The 18,028-nt window shown below is 53.5% G+C and overlaps 8 protein-coding genes across 8 annotated transcripts; 4 read left to right on the top strand and 4 right to left on the bottom strand.

Moving 5' to 3' along the window:
• Window positions 1–197: 197 nt before the first annotated feature.
• AB675_1343 (uncharacterized protein) lies at window positions 198–890 on the top strand (the record flags this gene model as incomplete). Its single annotated transcript, XM_018141224.1, has 1 exon — window positions 198–890. The coding sequence occupies one exon, from the start codon at window positions 198–200 to the stop codon at window positions 888–890; it is 693 nt and encodes a 230-aa protein (XP_017995103.1).
• Window positions 891–972: 82 nt separating this feature from the next.
• On the bottom strand, window positions 973–2,445 carry AB675_1342 (putative kinetochore protein nuf2; the record flags this gene model as incomplete). Its single annotated transcript, XM_018141223.1, has 3 exons — window positions 973–1,089; window positions 1,137–2,312; window positions 2,359–2,445. 3 exons carry the CDS (start codon window positions 2,443–2,445, stop codon window positions 973–975), a joined length of 1,380 nt encoding a protein of 459 aa, XP_017995117.1.
• A 525-nt stretch (window positions 2,446–2,970) lies between these two features.
• Window positions 2,971–4,053, top strand: AB675_1341 (Translation initiation factor eIF-2B subunit alpha; the record flags this gene model as incomplete). The annotated part of the gene is made up of 1 exon (XM_018141222.1): window positions 2,971–4,053. One exon carries the CDS (start codon window positions 2,971–2,973, stop codon window positions 4,051–4,053), a length of 1,083 nt encoding a protein of 360 aa, XP_017995085.1.
• Window positions 4,054–4,306: 253 nt separating this feature from the next.
• Window positions 4,307–5,809, bottom strand: AB675_1340 (GATA factor SREP; the record flags this gene model as incomplete). Its single annotated transcript, XM_018141221.1, has 2 exons — window positions 4,307–5,483; window positions 5,574–5,809. 2 exons carry the CDS (start codon window positions 5,807–5,809, stop codon window positions 4,307–4,309), a joined length of 1,413 nt encoding a protein of 470 aa, XP_017995096.1.
• Window positions 5,810–6,708: 899 nt separating this feature from the next.
• AB675_1339 (Golgi apparatus membrane protein tvp15) lies at window positions 6,709–7,287 on the bottom strand (the record flags this gene model as incomplete). Its single annotated transcript, XM_018141219.1, has 5 exons — window positions 6,709–6,881; window positions 6,933–7,022; window positions 7,074–7,117; window positions 7,173–7,203; window positions 7,257–7,287. The coding sequence occupies 5 exons, from the start codon at window positions 7,285–7,287 to the stop codon at window positions 6,709–6,711; spliced, it is 369 nt and encodes a 122-aa protein (XP_017995074.1).
• Window positions 7,288–8,257: 970 nt separating this feature from the next.
• Window positions 8,258–9,596, bottom strand: AB675_1338 (OTU domain-containing protein 3; the record flags this gene model as incomplete). Its single annotated transcript, XM_018141218.1, has 3 exons — window positions 8,258–9,065; window positions 9,156–9,426; window positions 9,479–9,596. 3 exons carry the CDS (start codon window positions 9,594–9,596, stop codon window positions 8,258–8,260), a joined length of 1,197 nt encoding a protein of 398 aa, XP_017995102.1.
• A 3,648-nt stretch (window positions 9,597–13,244) lies between these two features.
• On the top strand, window positions 13,245–15,724 carry AB675_1336 (uncharacterized protein; the record flags this gene model as incomplete). The annotated part of the gene is made up of 2 exons (XM_018141217.1): window positions 13,245–14,605; window positions 14,710–15,724. The coding sequence occupies 2 exons, from the start codon at window positions 13,245–13,247 to the stop codon at window positions 15,722–15,724; spliced, it is 2,376 nt and encodes a 791-aa protein (XP_017995094.1).
• A 1,049-nt stretch (window positions 15,725–16,773) lies between these two features.
• AB675_1335 (Thioredoxin) lies at window positions 16,774–17,219 on the top strand (the record flags this gene model as incomplete). The annotated part of the gene is made up of 2 exons (XM_018141216.1): window positions 16,774–16,797; window positions 16,833–17,219. The coding sequence occupies 2 exons, from the start codon at window positions 16,774–16,776 to the stop codon at window positions 17,217–17,219; spliced, it is 411 nt and encodes a 136-aa protein (XP_017995051.1).
• Window positions 17,220–18,028: the final 809 nt, after the last annotated feature.

Raw genomic sequence — 18,028 nt, 5'->3', positions numbered from 1 at the left:
GAGCAGTAGGCCGGCAGCTGCACCCATACACCCAATGCGAAGTAATCAGACACGGCTTCTATGGCAGATGCGCGTCTGAGTAGGACACGAAAACCTGGAGGACGCGTTCCGTGATGTAATCTTCGTTCAACGGAATCCACATCCATTTCCGAGCAGAGCATATTGCTCCAGTCCTACACCGACTCTTATCTGTTCACATGAACGTGGTCACAACCAAGTACGAGTACTACATAGACCTCCTGGAAGATTTGACCCGCAGCCAGCAGATCGCTGATACTACAGTCATAATCTGCCTGTCGCGAACGGATTTCCTCAGCCACGTCGCAGCACAGATTCACCGCCTTTCCACCTCTGAGCAACCAGAAGATGCAGGAAGTCCAGGTGATCTTACGGCGGACGTTACCGAGTCTGCGTCCAGCCAGCACAGATTCCTGGTCCCAACACTACAGCTCTTGTCTGTCGGCCAACACATGAGACTAGCGTACTGCCCGAACATTCCATCACTAAGGGCATACTTGTCCACGTACGGTAGCCAGCAGGAATCAACAGCACCAAGTCGCTCTCGTCTGATTATCGTTGATCTGCTGGCTCTCCATCACGGCACATCAGAGTTTACTTTGCAGGGCCTCTCGAGGACGTTAGCCACAGCGGTGTCGGTTGCGAGCTCGGCGTCGAGCGATCTCGCGCTGACCGAGTGCAAGGATATCCGAGACCCGACACACCCGGATCGTGGCTCTCGCTTGTGGGAAGCTCAAGTTCCGCTTCTGAGCGGCTCCGTCAGGATCGGTCTCGAAGGCTCCAGATGGTCCGGCCGGGCTCTCACAATCAGGAAAATCGCTTCAAGATGGTTTCAAATCGAAGATGAACCAAGACGAGGTACTGCCAGTTGACATGATATTCCAAGTTAGGGGGTATCGCTAGCAAGATGTACAACGCCGTCATGGTCTTCATCTATCATGTGCTGCTGTCTCCTCAGGAGATGCTCTGTTCCATCTCAGTGATGTACAACTTGATATGCGACTCAAGCTTCTGATACTGCTCACGGATGTCATAGACTTCCTTCTCGAGTTGCTCTTTCAGATCGGCCATCTATTGACTTTTTAGCGTTGTTTGACAAGGCTCACGACGTAACATACCTTTTTCTCCAGCTGGTCGACCCTTGCTCGCTTCCTCTCAATAGCTCGACTTTTGTCCGCTTTCTCCTCTCGAAGCTCTCTCTGTGTGATACGCAACTCCTCCATCTTGGCCTTGTTGGCTTCATCACGCTCCTTGTGCCGCTGTGTGAGCCCAGCAAGCCGCTCATTGGCCTTGTCGAGTTGTCGCTGGAGCATGGCGTGTGTTTGCTCGATTTCGCGAACGTTGTTGCTTCGATCGGCAACCTGATCCCGATTCCTGGCTAGTTTAGCTTCCTCCTCCTCTTCCTTCTGCAACTCTTTCGAGATCTCGTCGAGTACCTTGACACATGACTGGACTTCGTTGTAAACCACGCCAAAGCTGTCGCCGGAGGTCTGCAACGCACGGATCCGTCGTTCAAACGTATCGATCTGTTGCCGCTCTTCTTGTAGGTTCTTGTGCAATTTAGCGAGCTGTTCTTGCAGACCATCCGGACTTTCAAGCACGTATGGACGAAGTTTTTGGCTCTCTTGTCGGATCCGCACAAGCTGTCCGGTCTTGTCCTCGAGCACTCCCTGCGCCTGCGATTTGTCGGCTTTGGCTTTCTCCAGCTGCTCTGCGATGCGCTCTTGATCCTTCTTGAGCTCTAGTAATCGTGCTTTCAACTCGTCGTTTCGTTTCACCTTGTCTTTGACAGCGGCCTCCATCGATTTTCTGTTGCGCTTCATGTCCTCGAGCCTCTGCGCCATGTCTTGGTTGTCCATATACAACAACTCGATTCGTGCCTTAACCGCCTCGGCTTTGTTGAAGTTCTCGTCGATCGTCTGTGTCTGACTTTCTCGGAAGCGCACAAAATTGATGACATACGAGAAGATCTTCACAAGTCGTTCGTGCGTCGGCCGAACCAGGTCGTTGAAAGAGAAATCATGTATGCCGCATTCCACCAACATCCGCCGCAGACTGACAAAGAAGCCCATAAGCATTCTTGTCTCGAATGGCACAATTTCAGTGTCGCTCGAACAGATGTCTTCGGCGGCCGCGCGCATCGCTGGATCTATCGAGTCGCGTGTGGCATTCAGCAACAGTTCACCAAGGTGCTCGAAAACCATCTGTATTAATTGTGGATTGGGTTTCTGAAGGTCGGTGGGCTGGAAAGGCACGCCAATGTCGCTGATACAGCCAGCGATCTCTCTGTCGGACTACACACGTTAGCATGGTACTTTCCACATGAGAAGGGAAGCTCACGAGTCGCATGAATGCATCGGGATCATCATCCTTCTTCTTCGTGCGCGTCTGCTGCTGAGACTGCTGAGATGATCGATATTGAGACATGGCGAGGGCGAGAGCCGAGCGTACTGTAAGAGACCGTGCTCGAAAGGTCGAGATTGTTACAATTGCGACTCACTTGTCTGCGAGGAGACAAAGTACTGGTCTGTTTTGGTTTCCAGTTTAGGTTAGCTCGCGCATCGCTGGGGAGGCTCGTCATCCGGCCAGACCTGGGTCTATGGAAAGTTTCGAGGACCACATGCGCAACCTCCACATTTTCGATAACCACTGTTTCCTCAGCGACATACTACCTACAACTTCGCGCATTCGCAACATTCGTGTCAACCGAAATAGCAGAGGCTGTGACAGACATCATACCATCCCGCTGACAGGTGTACCGACGCCGCACAGCAATTGCAATTGTAACTTGTACCAGGACATTTCCAGAAACACGCCAAGAACACTCAAGCAAACCGGCTGGGGTTGACTCATATTGGCTTGGAAAGCACACAGGCGACGTGACGGTGAGTTGGCCTGGGCGAGCGACCTTCTGTACACCCACAAGGACGGTAGTCCTTCAGAGAAGCCATCATGGTGCCAGGTCTGGCCAGTCCGCCTTCCACAGCGTCCAGCTACAGTCCATCAACTCTCAATGCTCCACCTCCATCAACGACATTCGACATCGTAGCACACTACAACAAAACCACAAAAGCAGACCCCGACTTGCCAGCACCACTTGCAGCCATCGAGTCCCTGATCACCCTGTTGAAGGAGAACCCTCTCACGACAATAGCGGAAACACTAGCCCTCAACGAACACCAAACCACAGTCCTCTTATCATCACAACGCAATCCCATACCTCTCTCCGCCGGCACAGACCTCTTCCAACGCTACATAATCTCCTCGTTCCAAGCTAGACCTTCGTTCCTGCACCACGCCGACTTCAGCGCACTACGCAGCCACCTCATCAGCAACAGCCGCCTATTCATCGCCCGGGCAAAACTCGCCTCGGGCAAAATCGCCTCACACGTCCTCCCATTCATCAAAGACGACTCAACCCTCTTCACCTACGCCTCCTCCTCGCCAGTAATCAAAGCAATCCTAACCGCAACCTCCGAGCAATGGCACTACACCTCCGTCGCACACATCACCTCAGCCACATGCCCGACCCCACCCATCATCAAATCCCAATCAACAGAAACCACAAACCTCCCCTTCCACGAAGTAACCTACGCCCTCTCCAGCCTAGGCGTCTCGCAACACAACACCACCCTCTTCATCCTCCCCGCACAAGCAGTCCTCGAGAACGGCTCCGTCGTGGCTGCACTCGGCACCCATCAACTCGCCATCCTAGCCCGCGCCTACGGCATTCCATTCTACTTCGTCGTCGAGTCCTTCAAGTTCGTGCGCTCTTTCCCGCTCGGTACAGGCTCTTCAGATCTGGCTCGCATGGATGTGCGGCAGCCGACGTTGCGATTTGCGGACAGCGAAGGGCAGATCAGCGGCAGTGAAGAAGAGAAGTCGAGAAAGGGCACGCAGCACGCAGGACCCCTGACGGAAGAGGAGGAGAAGGTCGACATCACGCCTGCAGATTTGATTACGGCGCTGATAACGGAGAATGGGACCATGACACCACAAGCTGTGAGCGAAGAATTGATCAAGCTCTGGTTTTGAGCGTTGTTCTCTGAGCTAGGTAGCTAGTTTCCCAGTCGACTGCATCTTGCCGGGCCGTCGCTTCGAAACTACTCAAGCATCATTGCAGGTGCTTCATTCTCTCGTAAGCCATTCGCACTCCTTTGGGCATATGTCGACCTATTGATTGCGACCGCGCGAATCTGTCGGCGTCCGCTTTGAGTAGTCAATCAGGTCAAGAATATCGTAGCTCGGCGTCGACGTGTGGATTGAACGCGCCTCTCACACACGGACCTTATAACTCGTCCATCTCTCTTTCCTTCGCCTTCAGCGCCGCCCTCATTGCTTCCATCTCACGCGCGAGTCTTGCCCTCTTCTCCTCCTTCCCGTTGACCTCACCACCTGCACGGTCTCCACCAGCTTGCAGAGCCGGGTCGATAGAGCTCGTCGGTGCAATGATCTTCGCCCTCCACGCGTCTCCTGTGCTTTCCAATGGCGGCCTCGTATCTAGTGGCGCGGACGTCGGCGGCGACCCTGCTTTGAGTGGCGGAAGTCGCGGCGGCGGAGTGTTCCCATTCCGATGTGAGAGTGCCGGTGTCGCAGGATTGTATCCCGTGAAATCAACCGGCATGTGCCCTTGTGGTTTCCGCCTCTTCACCGCGGGCTGATTCGGATCCAATGGCTCGGTGGGCTCGTAGCCGCTCATTTCGACGTCATCTGCCATCGGCTCGGGCGAGGTTGACCCGGCAAGTTCACCTGGCGAACTGGCAGTTTCGGAACGTGGCGTCAGGGCCGCAAGGCTTGGGGTAGTCGAGTACGCAGGTACTACTCGTTTCCGGCGCTTGATCGTGGCTTTCTTCATCTGCACCGGCCGATGTGTTCCGTGGAGTTTGAAGTAAAGACCGCAAGCGTTGCAGATTGGATGTCCTGACTCGTCCCGGCGCCAAAGAGGTGTCAATGTTGTGCCGCAGTTTTTGCAAGCAACTAGCATTGAGGATTGGGTAGATGGTGTGGTGGTAGGTGGTGGGCCTGATGGGGCGCTGGTAGTGTTTGCATTACTGGGCTCATCGTTCTGCACAGTGCTCTGCGGTGGGTTCGCTGGGGCAGGCGGCGCATTTGCAACACCTTTCTGTGCTCGTGCGAGACGATTGTTGAATGCTGGACATCCGCCGCAACCCTCAGCGCCACCAGCACCGTTGCAATTTCCACCACCTGGACATGAGCCTGCTGTATGCTCCGCTTCTTTTAGTGGAGGTCTAGAAGTCTGAGTCTGTGCAGCAACTGGTGCAGGAGCGACGGGAGAAGCTTCGACACGTTGCCTACCAGTTTCTGGTGGAGGATTTGATGCATGGCGCTTGAAGTTGGTCGGGCGCATTGTGTTCCGTGTCTTGAGGTACAACCCGCATGCATTGCAAATTGTGTTGCCTGCCGGTGATCGCCGCCAGAGCGGTGTTTTGGTGGTGCCACAGTTGCTGAAGGCTTGTCAGTCCACCGTTCACGGTTGAGTACGCGGTGCTATCTGCCAAGAACGAGCAGTCGTACTCACTGGATGCTGAACTTACCTGCATATTTGATTGAAACCTCCTGCAGGGTCTCGCTCAATGCTTTCGGAATCGCCATCCTGCTGCTGGATCTCTGTGTCGGCTTGCGGCTCCGATTGCTCGACAGAGGTGGTCGCGGGCGCTGCTTGTACGAACGAGCTCTCGCTGGTTCTCGGAGGACTGATCCTCTCGCCTCGAGCGGATGAGACTAGCTGATGAGCGGCATCTAGATCCTCCGCGGACGGCTGCCGTAACATGTCGGGATGGTCGGAAGAATATGATGTCGAACGTCTCAGGGCGTCCATCACGGGCGCGACCTTCAACATTCCGTGACCGTCCTCTCCTGGCTAATTAAGCAAGAGCATCACCATCTATGGCACTGATTGGTCCTCAAACGAATGTGTTGGTGGATTGGAATCCTGTAATGCCTGTTGTTTGGGTGCACTGAAAGTGGTGAATTTACGTTCGAAAGTGGGAGCCTTGAGGGTGTAGACTTGTGTGGTATGACCCAGATGGTTGTGTACGAAATTTGTTGACCTGTTGGAAGAATCAGAATACGCGGACGTAGAGAATGCTATTCCTTGGTGGCAAGGACGATGATGGCTACAGTCGTAGTGGTAGGGAAGGCGGTGACCATTAGTACTTGATGTTGCAACTACGCCCAAAATGACGACGGGCAAGGAGACGTGTTCAAGGTCAGCAAGATCAGGTTAATTGTCATTGGTTGGACATGCGAATCCGGGGAGCGGATCACGTGCTGGTGCAGGCCGACGGCCTCAAGTTTTACTACATACTAGTACTACCACTGCTAAGACAAGCCAAGTCGCATTTCTGCATTGTCAAGACCGTCTCCACCAGTGTTTCGCATACACAATATCCCCAACTGATTATAGTACATCTGCAGACGGCTGCCGTCCGTCATCTTCCGCCATTGGTCATAGTGTCAACCCCAGCTATTCATGACCGAAAAGTTGCCGAACAACTCAAAAGTCTGTTGCAAGACACGAGCTCGAGTAACCACTGGGCACCTATACGTCCATGTGTCGGTATCTTGAGCGAAGCGCACAACAGTGTCGCCAGCATTCCCTAGCATGGTTTGGCGCGTAGTGTCGCGCCGTCCAGAAGTGCTCACGGTCGATGGATAACTGCCGTTGCCTTAAACCTGTTCCGCACCCCAGCCAGCATCGGCGTCACGCATGTTAGATGGTGGCTCGATCGATGGGATGAACTCCAAAGCAGCGTAGCCTAAACCTGCAACCATGATAATGCCTCCAATGATGTAGCTGAACGTGCCGTGCTCGAGTACCAAGCTACCGACGAAAAGGTAGACTGGGACGCGTTAGCTTGCCAGACCGGCTGTAGAAGATCCTCCAGACTCACAAAGACCACGGCCCAAGAATGAGAACAGAAAGCTAGCATATTTGGGCAAATATGGTGGCACCTGCGGCAGGAGCTCTAGGCCGCCAACGGCTGTTTGTTTTGTCAGTCCATGTGTCCGTCGTCGCGGACGACCGTGCTTACCAAGGCCGAAGAGAATTACGTATACGGCAACAACGACGTTGCGTCTGGTCGAGGGTCAGTAGTCAGGCTGTGCGAGAAATGTTGCGCGGTCCGACTCACATGCTGATACCTCCAGTCAAGATGGCGATTGCTGTTCCTGTTGTCAGTCGATACTTCCTACTACGATGGCCGTGCGCGACTCACATCCGACAAGCATTGATGCTCCAACGGCCATGTTGGCAATGCGACTGTAATCGACCTTGTCAGCACTCGCGGTTCCGTCGTATACGTCGTGCACGACGATGCGCATGCATCCCGACACACCCGGGAAGCAGGGCTGGACACCCACAATATGTTTGAAAAGTCCATTGCGACGTTTTATTCTTCACTGCTCTTAGGATCTGTGTCGTGCGGCTTGATGGGACAGCGAGGTGGTTTCAGGGATGGAGTGCGGCGTGTGTCGATGGGGCTGCAGATACTACAATGCAGAAAGGCAAGTCGCCAGAGACAAAGGTGCTCGCCTGGAGGAGGAAATACTCGAATTCGACAGGAGGCGATGAACAACAGGCAGCTACGAAATGTTTCGAGAAGCAGTGATTGAACACGGTCGGGGAAGATGATGAGGGTGCAGTTTGGGGCAGAAGCTCAGCAAGAGCACCTGGGCAGGGAAATTCGTGGGTCTGCAAACAGCCAATCGCTGCAGGCTGAAGATTCATTGGCCTCCCGCCGCAGCACCAGGCACAATTGTCATGAACATACAGAGTTATCCTGCGATGGCTTATGATTTTCTGCAATATTCATTCAATATAGCTCGCTGAGCTGTTGTAAGGGCTTAATTTGGATGATCTGCCCAGCTCGTATTGCAGAAACCACTGCCAACATGTGGACAACAGATCAATGCTGTTACACTCAACAGCTACTGAGCGCAGTGTACCATTTCTGTTGTGGTGGCCTTCAAGATTCCTAGACGCAGCCGGTCCCAAACACCTCCCTTGGTGCCTTAAACGTCTTGGAGACAGCACAACTCCAGCTGTAACACAAAATCTTATCATATCGTTTCTAATGCAAGGTATGCCATCCATGTTCCAGTATCGCAAGCAGCATTCGTTCTCTAGATTGCTGGCCAATCCTTTCGCTATGCAGAATGTACCATTGTCGTTCTGGTCCTGTCCCTGGTCGACCCAACTCCGTAACTCCTGAGAATGCTATGTTCGTAAAGCGAGCTTGATGGTGGTGTTGTTGTTCTGAGTGACCGACTTGTTGCTCGCAGTAATCCGTGACGAAGGCTTCAAGGTCTTGCGTTTCACGACGCGGCTTGACTTGGTACCATAGTCGCTACCATCGTCTTCGTCGTCCCGCTGCTTTGGTTCGTACTCGTCCTCATCACTACCAGAGATGTACTTGTCGGTAGCGTCATAAGACACTTCGGTGTCTTGAGTGCTGGCCGGTGTGTTGTCGGTTGGTGAGTGAACACGGATGTTGCCTTCCTCATCTTTGTAGGCGACAGTAGACATATCAGTTCTTTTGCGGGTGCTCTTGCGTCGATCAGCACGCTTCCGGCGAGGATTATCACCATCGTCCTCGAGAGATCTCTTAGAGCTTGAGGAGCGGTGTGATGATGATACAGAAGTACTGCGAGCCCGGTGGTTGAATAGACTGGCATCGGTCTTCTGCATGACCTCCTGGAAAAGTTCGGCACCATCTGCGTTTCTGAGAGCTCGCGCAGTAGGAGTGCCGCTGAGCGGAGATGCTTCGTTTGGGACAGACGAGTTCCGTCGAGAGTCCTGTGCTTTGAGACGGGGACTCGGGACATTGCGTGGGACCGAGCCGTCTCTGGTTCTTGCAGAGTCATAGTGTGCTCGAGTCTCTTCATCCCCACCGTAGCAGATGTGCAAACACACAGGGTCCTCTTGGTCTGGTTTCTTGATTCTGTGTTCGTTGGAATAATTTAGGTGGTCTGAGGGTAGACCGGTGTCCTTAGGGAGATGTACCATCACATCTTGGTCGTATGATCTGATTCACCTGTCAGACTGGACATGTATAGGAAGAACCAGAGTCGAGAGCGTGATGTCTCGCCCGATTCAAGATCAATGGAATACGTACTGACAGAACGCAACAAGCTCCGGCTCTCCGCCATAGGTACCCGGACGAGCCATCAGGATCAAGTAGTCCTCGAATGGATCGACAGACTCTTGAGCAGTAGCATTTGTCGCGGATCGAAGCATACGGCGTCCTTGAACATCGTCCTTGTGTACGTGGTATTCGAAGAGGGGTTTGAAGTTGCGCATGTGCTCGATGACCTTGGTGCGGATCTCGAAGTGTCGGTCTGGGGTACCATACAATTGGTCACTCAGGGACGCAAAAAGACAGTTCCCTTGCAATCCATGGTTAGGACGATGACTGGCAGGATGCTGAATGGTACTCACCATCTCCTGCTATTTGTTTCTGCAGCATTCCGATCCTTGCCAATCCGGGCCAGATTGAGCGAGGTCTTCGCACCATCTGGGGCAATTGCTGTGGATGGACAGCATGGTTAGTGGCCATGGTCTGAACGCCATTTGACAAGATCATGAAGCAAAAAACACAGAAACAAATGATAAGCAGACTGCCACAGTAACAAAGTAGCAAACGTCAACTTGAAGCTGACGCTGCTGTTGAACAGCTGGGATGGGTGAAGGAAGGAGACAAGCAGGTGTGCTATGAGTCGTGTGCAGGATGCCGGTGACCAGCAATCGTGACGCGCTCTCCGATTTAGTGGGGAGCATATGCTGATAGGCACGCCAAAACGCGCCGCAGACACAAACCCAGGAGGGTTTTGGAGGAAATGCAGAATGACGATGATAAGGCTGCTGGGACAGGAGGCAGCGCGGGTCGGCGCAGCTCCGGGGGATGCGCTTACCTGGAGGACCAAAGCGTTTTAGGCTGTGGCGGCTTCCTAGGCGTTGCCTGATAGGCCGGAGGCCGACTGTACTGGAGCGGCGGACTTTTTGCTTGTAGACGATGTGTCGATCGTACTGGAGCGCCTTGTGATGAGGTCGATAGGTGAGCAGAGGAAGACAAGTGGAGGCGAGTTCGCAATATCAGAGACCTTGAAGAGTACTTTGACCTGCAGAGTATCTTGACTTGCGGCTGATGCCAGGCGATTGAACCAAATTTGCGAATGAACGAGTTTGAGTAGACTCACAACATAATAAAACCTCGGACAGGTGACCAACCTCAAGACAGCAAACAAACGAACAACTATTGTCGACTCAGAAGATTCTATTGACCAGCCTCCCGATTTTCTGCTCAATGGCAGCATCGAACAATGTGGTCGTTATCGGAGTAAGTCGCCTGGCTGGGCTGTATTCACTGTCGACAAACGCAGTCATGGGATAGCTACCAGAAACTAACGGAATCATAATCACAGGCTGGAGTCATAGGACTCACTACTGCATTGCTGCTATTACGACAGGGCCACAAGGTCACGATTGTAGCGAAACACATGCCAGGAGATTATGATATCGAGTACGCAAGCCCTTGGGCAGGAGCGAATTGTACGTATCTTACAAGCCTTCCGGATGCCTCATCTCTGCCCAGAGCCTGCGAGACCGTCTTTCCATCAGCACAAGTCATAGCTCATATCTATCGCGTTGCGTCGAGGCCTCAAGCGTCCGCACTGTCCCTTCTTGCTGATGCTATTCAGATGCCCCGTGAGTTCTTAGCCGGCCCGTGATCCAGACGCACGCTGACAGCAGGAAGTCTCATGACAGTTTCTGGAGAACGAGAGAATGAATGGGAGAAGGCCACATGGCCAATTCTTCAGGACCTCGCACAGGACACCCCAGCAGCAGGTATTCATTTCCAGCCGTTGCAAATTTTTGTTCGCGAGAAGGACTTGGGGACCCCAAAAGCCGAGAAGTACCAGCAAGCTCACAAGAGCCACGCGTGGTTGAAACACCGAGACATTCCGAAGGGTGAGCTAGCCGAAGGCATTGCAAGCGCAACCGAATTCGAGTCTGTATGCATCAACACTGCAATCTATTTGCCTTGGCTGGTATCGCGCTGTCTGGAGAACAAGGTAGTATTGAAGAGAGCCGTCCTCGCTCACGTCCGGGAAGCCGCTCACCTACACCATGGTGGTAGAATGGCAGACATCGTTGTAAATTGCACGGGTTTGTCTGCGCGCAAGCTAGGTGGTGTCGAAGATGAGAAGATGGTTCCCATCAGAGGCCAGGTCGTTGTTGTCAGGAACGATGCCGGCCTTATGACCTCGATCTCTGGAAACGATGCGCCGGACGATGAAATCAGCTACACGATGACTCGTGCTGCTGGTGGAGGCACCATACTTGGTGGTTGCTATCAAGTAAACAACTGGGATGCTGTTCCCGATCCAAGTTTGGCCACGAGGATCATGCAGAGGACCGTGGCAGTCTGTCCAGCGCTTACTCAGGGAAAAGGCATAGAACACCTTTCCATAATCCGACACGGCGTTGGACTTCGACCAATGAGGCTTGGTGGCCCGCGGGTTGAGAGCGAGATGGTGGAAGGAGTCAGTGTTGTTCATTGCTATGGGCATTCTGGGAGTGGCTATCAGTCGAGCTACGGCAGTTGTGGTGAGGCTGTGCGCTTAGTTAACCAGGCCCTGAGAGCAAGCGATACTCGGGCCAGGCTATGACGGACCAGGGTAGTCAGTTCTCGGAACTTGGAACAAGCCTGATCTGGTCGAAACAGCAGCAATGATGACGAGTTCCAAAAATGCCATAGAATTGCCATGTGGTCCGGAAGAAATGACCGGGGCAGCATCCGAAGGTCTCGGACTGAGATTCGCGTGGATATTCCTAGGCTTGGTTCGGTAGACGTATTGTCGAATACAAACCTGACGACAACAGGCGCGCGTCGAGCGACCATGTCACCATGCTCAACGTCTGTCAGAATTAAGACATGCAGGACAACTGCAAGGAACCACTTATGTGACAGGGTATAGCAAGCCCTTGAGCTTTTCTGCAGGAGAACGGCTGGTGATGATCACCGCAAGAATGGGAGCTAGCCAAGACCTGCCAGCACGTCGCCGTCCTGGCTCCAGAGTCCTGGATAGCACGGCATGGACTGGTCTGTTGGCAGTCGGTGCAAAGAGATCGAGCAGTGTCTACGTTAGCGTCAAAGGGCTTGTGTTGCTTGCCCCAGCTCCAATCTGTGGCGTGCCACTGCCGTTTGCGAGACACAACAGAAGACAAGCACTTCTTGCTTCGTCGGAGGGTTTTCTGTTTGATACCCGGCTTTTAGTGCCACATACGATTGTGCAGTACGCCACTCCGCATCTGACTTTGTAACTATCTAACGCCAGCTCGAGGAGAACTCTAGCATCAGATACACATTAATGAAGTAAAATGAATAGCACTCACCATCGAGGTTCGGTGCGTCACCGCCCAGATGCTTGGTATCGACAGATTCCAGCTCCGAGGGTCGATTGGATCGGCGCCTAACGAGCCTTGTTTGCAAGGGAATTGCCTTGCAAGTGCGAGCCAACCAATGTGCTCTCAAACATCTGCCGTGACCCTTTTCGCGCACCTTGATACTTTTACAACAGGCGACTGTCTACGAAGCAGCAGCATTCGAGCAGCCCTGGAGGGTCTCGGATGGATCCTCTTTCGGGCACTGTTCCATGTGAATATCTCGATGACGGAGGTGCAAACTTGACGGAGGAGCAGGCGTACACAGTAGCGGCGTGCCCCGTTCTGTGGCTGTTCTAGTGGCGTTGAAAGATGACGCTGCATCGCTAGCCAGCCCACTTTGATCGACCTCTAGTGCTCTCTCTTACAATTGTCCCATGATCTTCACCACCTTCATCACCCTTACCTTTCGGCCTGTCGCATTACTGCATTCTTCTATGTAATAACCACGTTGCAAGATTCTGATGTGCACGTTAGGTCTCGAACCACTTCCACTCGTTCACACCACAGAGGCCCGTCGCCTGCATCGAAGCTTCCACTGGCATCATCTTCTACAGCCCTGACCCTGGCACACTTGGGTACCGCTGCTGATTTGCCCTGGCCTTTTGCGCGACACCTGAAGCCCCTGCAGCAAGTCTCGTCATTAATAGAAGCGACCGCAAACGGATGTGTTCCGAATAGATGCCTGCCGAGCGTTATCGATTTGATGCCGCATCCCTTGCAACCGCAATCACATCTGAGGCCTTGAACCCAGTCCAATATGGGATTTTGGCCGTTTGGCGCCACTAAGAGAAATCGCAAGCGGGCTTCCGACGATCAGACCGCTAGCACTACATTGCTCGAGAAATCAGACCCGACTCGAATGGCTCGCAATGCCGGCCCCGCAATCGAGCAGGGAAACCCTCAGACTGCCAGCGCCGAGTCCAGGCAGCAAAATGAAGAGAGGACTAGAAAACTGTCAAAGCCTCGTCCACCGTCACAGAAGAACTCGGCCTACAATTTGCCACGTTCCGCCACCGCACCCTCTGGATTGATGAACCAGAACATGTCGCAAACGTCAATCGGACCCGAGAACTTCACGGCTGTGCCTCCAGTCCCTACATTGTATGCCCGGCGTCAGGGTTCCAACCCTTCCATTCTGCGCAAGAAGTCCAGCAAAAGAAAAGCGGACGATCATGCGCGCGAACGCGAACTCAAGGCGATGACCGAGCCCATGCCTATACCCAAACCTCGGAGACCGGCTACATATTCTGGATCTGGCCCGCTACAGCGAGAGATCGTTCACATAGGTGGCGATGGACGAAGGCCGCCCTCACAAGTGTCGCTGCCAATTCCCGAGAACATATCAGAGGTTGACGACGTCATGTATCAGAATTCCTTCAAAATTGGCATCTTTGCAGCACTCAGCCCACGACCAACAGTCAAGTATGACGGGAGAAGTCGTGGAAGTCTCGGCAAGCATCCTGCCCGCTTGGACCCTGTTCAGCAGTCTATCGAAGAGGAGGAAGACCTCTCATCATCCAAGAGAAGGATAGACGATCTGGCTGACAGCCTCGACTCGGCTGCACTCCGCGAGCTGCTTGAGCGTGACCAGAAAAGACGACTGAAGAAGCGTGAAACGGACAAGCAGAAGTTGCACAGGAAGCTGCAGAAGCGCGCGGACAAAGAACAAGAGGAGAGGACGAGACGCGCGCGCGCAGAAGAATTCGCACGAACTTCCTCCGCGAATTTGACCGAGCAGCAGCACGATGCCAGTCAGGGGACCGAAGCTGCTACTCCCGACGTCCCCGACGACGATCCGTTCTCCGACCCACAGCCCGTCGGAGTTGCTCATACAACGGCGATCCGAAATCCTTTCGAGGACGAGAAGGATGTGGATCTGATGCAAGAATCTTCGGACAGGGAAGAGGACGCGCCTCCGCCAGTACCTGTGCAATCTCCACGGAGGAAAGCGGCGACTGTACAGTCAGGACAAGCCCTCAATCCTTCTCAAGGAGCCATATCACCACCCAGCTCACCTGTCGAGCCATCTGTCGGCGACGGAAACATGTCTCAGCTTTCTTTCAAGAAAGAAGCCGTGCCAGCCGAAGTCACTGCTGGTCTCGAGCGGGACCGCCGAGCGTCTGAACAAAGTATGCCATCAGGCAGTTTGTGGACAACCTTCTTCCGGCGAGGGACCCGACGAGCCGAACCTACTGGCGAGCGTGGAAGATTGACTCCGTCAGAATTCTCAAACACAAGCGGGAGTCGTTCGCTCGCAAAGCCCCTCCACCACAACTGAATACATCACAAAGGACGTTCAGGCGGACTGGCAGTGCTACTCCGCAGAGGACGATGTCTAAGTTCCGCGAGGACCTTCCGGAATTGCCACTTTCACCTCCCGACTCGAGGATGCAGTCACCAGAAGCTCAGCCAGCTCAGCCGATCGACATTGCTGCTAAACCACTGAATCACGCTCGATCTGCACAGCTAGACGGCCGAAGTTTGGCCACGAGCTCAAGCATACCAACGTTGGATCGGGGCAGGGATCACAGCAGGGTGCATTCGCTGCTCTCGGGAGACAGTGAAGCACCTGTCCATGCTCTGTCCCAATCGCTTGCATCGGTCGATTCGGAGGCATCCTGGCTGTCAGGCAAACCAGTCAAAAGGCTGTCCGGCCCACTGAGCCCACGGAATCTCGAGTCTGCGCAGAATCCGGATGAAATGGAAGAGGTTCTCGCTAAAGATGAGTATCTCAATCGACTGTCCCCTGAGCCGGATGGCAGGCGCCAGTCAGCCATTTCTTCTGGAAGACGACCGAGCAGTACGCTGCTCGATCTCAAAGCCGAACAGCAACCAACTTCAACATCATCCAACACTGCCGAAGCCGCCGCTGCAGGCGAAACCTGGCACGCTGGGGTCGCTCGACAGCCGACAGTGGTGAAAGCTGCCTCCAGAGCCAAGTCCCGCGAAGGACTGCTAAAGGACTTCCAAACAGCCGACATGGACGCGATAAGCTCGGACGAGGACGACGATGGCCAAGCCTCGTCCAAGAGCGAGGAAGAGGTGCAACTCATGCGTGCTCGCAGTATCGACTACGGCAGCAGAAAAGGCCATGCACGGCACATTTCCGCTGGCAGTGCTAAGATGTTCGACGTACGAAGGGGCTCGGCACAGTTCGCTACTACTCCACCACTGAGTCCCGCCATGAGAAGCTCGAATGCTCTTGCTGGACAAGAGACGAGCACGAAGGAGGAATGAGCGCCATATGACCTGACGGTCTCATCTTCTATGTAACGATTCAAAAAGCACAAGTAATCATAGTGCAGCACAACAACGCGGTTAGCGCCTGCGTGAGATACCCACTGGCAGTCCTTGCCAGCTCTTCGAAAGCTCCGATGGATGATGAGATTGCCGTACGTACAGGCAGCGTTTACGACTGTCCTGGTCGGTTTTCGATTTTGTATAGCAACATGGACGGGCTTGGTTCATCTGTGACGGCCTCGATAATATAATCAATCACCTTGCTGCAGTAATGCCAGTATTTCGCGGCATCCCACTGCTGATTACCCTAGCGTGCATAAATATCTTGAAAAGCCGCCCCGGATTTGTGCTCGAGGAACTGAGAAGATTGCCATCTGGACGGCCCTCAGAGTGTCACGTGCTCAGATCAGATCTCGAATCAGACGGGGTAAAAGTATTTCAAATTATAGGGGATGATGCCATTCTCGCTCGCTGCTTCTGCTCCTGCTTCACGCTCTTTCCAAAATATCACCTATCCGATTTCTAAGCACTGCGGCAGTTGCTACCGACATTCTCCCTTTCGCATTGCAGGCGTGCTTTACTTGTTGCTCAGACTTCACCGCATTCAATACGTGCTTAATGCAAATGCTGTAAGTGATTCGGACGCCGATGCCGTCATCCCCCTGCGGCTGTAATAAGGCCCTGGCCCCTACTTTCGGAAAGAGTCCCCCCACCACCGCTTTCAAATACTGTACAAACCCTGCCACGTTGCTCTGACCATTAGATATACACTCGCACCTTCCAGTTGCTACTGTCCGTATTGTCCATAATACCTCACGCATAGTCTGACCTTGCCCTGAATACCAAGACCGAAGATAAATACCATCGTGGCTGCCTCAAAATCCACCCGAGTCTTTACCACAAAAATACAACACCCCACGTCACTACTATCATCACCACTCCGAGCAACTTCAACCACACCTCTTACCGCCACTACCCTCACCAGACAACCTATTCGTAAATACACAACCACCAAACCCACACACTTCACCCACACAACCACCAAAATGGCGTCCACACCTCGCAGATACGTAGCTACCACCAGAACAAGCTGCGCGAAGAGCAGCTGCGCTCTGCACCGCAATTCAAGAATCCCACCACACCCAAACCCAAGAAATCCTCTGCGTACGGCGTTAACCCAATTCACAGTAAATCATCCTACCAGACCTCCGTCGTCGGCGGCGACAAGATCGTGCTGCTCGACTGCTTCGCCACCTGGTGCGGCCCTTGCAAGATGATCGCCCCGAAAATCGCGCAGATGTCCGGCGAGGACAAGTACAAGGATGCGGTTGACTTCTATAAGTTGGATGTTGATGAGGTTAGCGACGTTGCGGCTGAGCTGGAGATTCGGGCGATGCCGACTTTCTTGGTGTTCAAGAATGGCGAGAAGGTTGAGGAGGTTGTTGGCGCGAATGAGAAGGCTATTCGGGCTGCGTTGGATAAGCATCTGTGAGCGGTCGAGTCAGCGATTTAATTTGAGGAAGGCGGCTACAGCAACAAGTTCTGATCGAGCTCGAATCGCGTTCGCAGGCCTGTCTGCTCATGGCACAACTTTCAAAGCATTACGGATGCGGGTTTTGGATGAACAACGCCTAGCATCGTATCGACACAACCTAGGTCGGTCATAAGCGCGACCGTCAGGAAGAACACTCGGTAGCAATTCAGAATGAATCAATCACAAAACCCATTGGAGGCCACAAGTTTACTCCTTTGTGCTCAATCCACACTCTCTGCGTTCCCTCTGCTCAGCGATTGCTACCTGTTTCAAGCCTGCTCACGGGCTGCCACGAAGTTGCTTGTCCCTGAATACCTAGCGGGCAGGACTGACATGTGGTCATAGAACACGGGATATCCAATGATGACATATACCCGTCACCCACGAAGATGACAATTCGATCCACTCTTCCGCAGACGCAGGCAACGCTGTGCAACTTCTGCTGTTGCTACTTGGAGGGACTGAAAGACGGCAACAAACCTATCTCAGCAGGTCCAGGCGAGTTGATCCGACCGAAATGCACTTTTACCTCGAAGACTCCTCCTGAACCTTCACCAGCGCATGGTGCACACGGAGCTCGTGCAGCATGCGGGTGGTGATGCAACCTCCATACGCCAGTCGTGGGCTTCTATATACCTAGGTATACATGCTAGCCTCGCACCGACCAAAGCCGACGACCTCTCGCACTCACCGATGATGAGTTCGGTACAAAAGGCTGAGGATGAACATCTGTGACGACTCTGCCCCCAAGCATTCGGGCACTTTTG

The sequence above is a fragment of the Cyphellophora attinorum genome, assembly GCF_001299255.1.
Source record: "Cyphellophora attinorum strain CBS 131958 chromosome Unknown Contig44, whole genome shotgun sequence".
In the NCBI taxonomy this organism is placed as follows: Eukaryota; Fungi; Ascomycota; class Eurotiomycetes; order Chaetothyriales; family Cyphellophoraceae; genus Cyphellophora; species Cyphellophora attinorum.
This window is presented reverse-complemented; position numbering and strand designations above follow the sequence as displayed.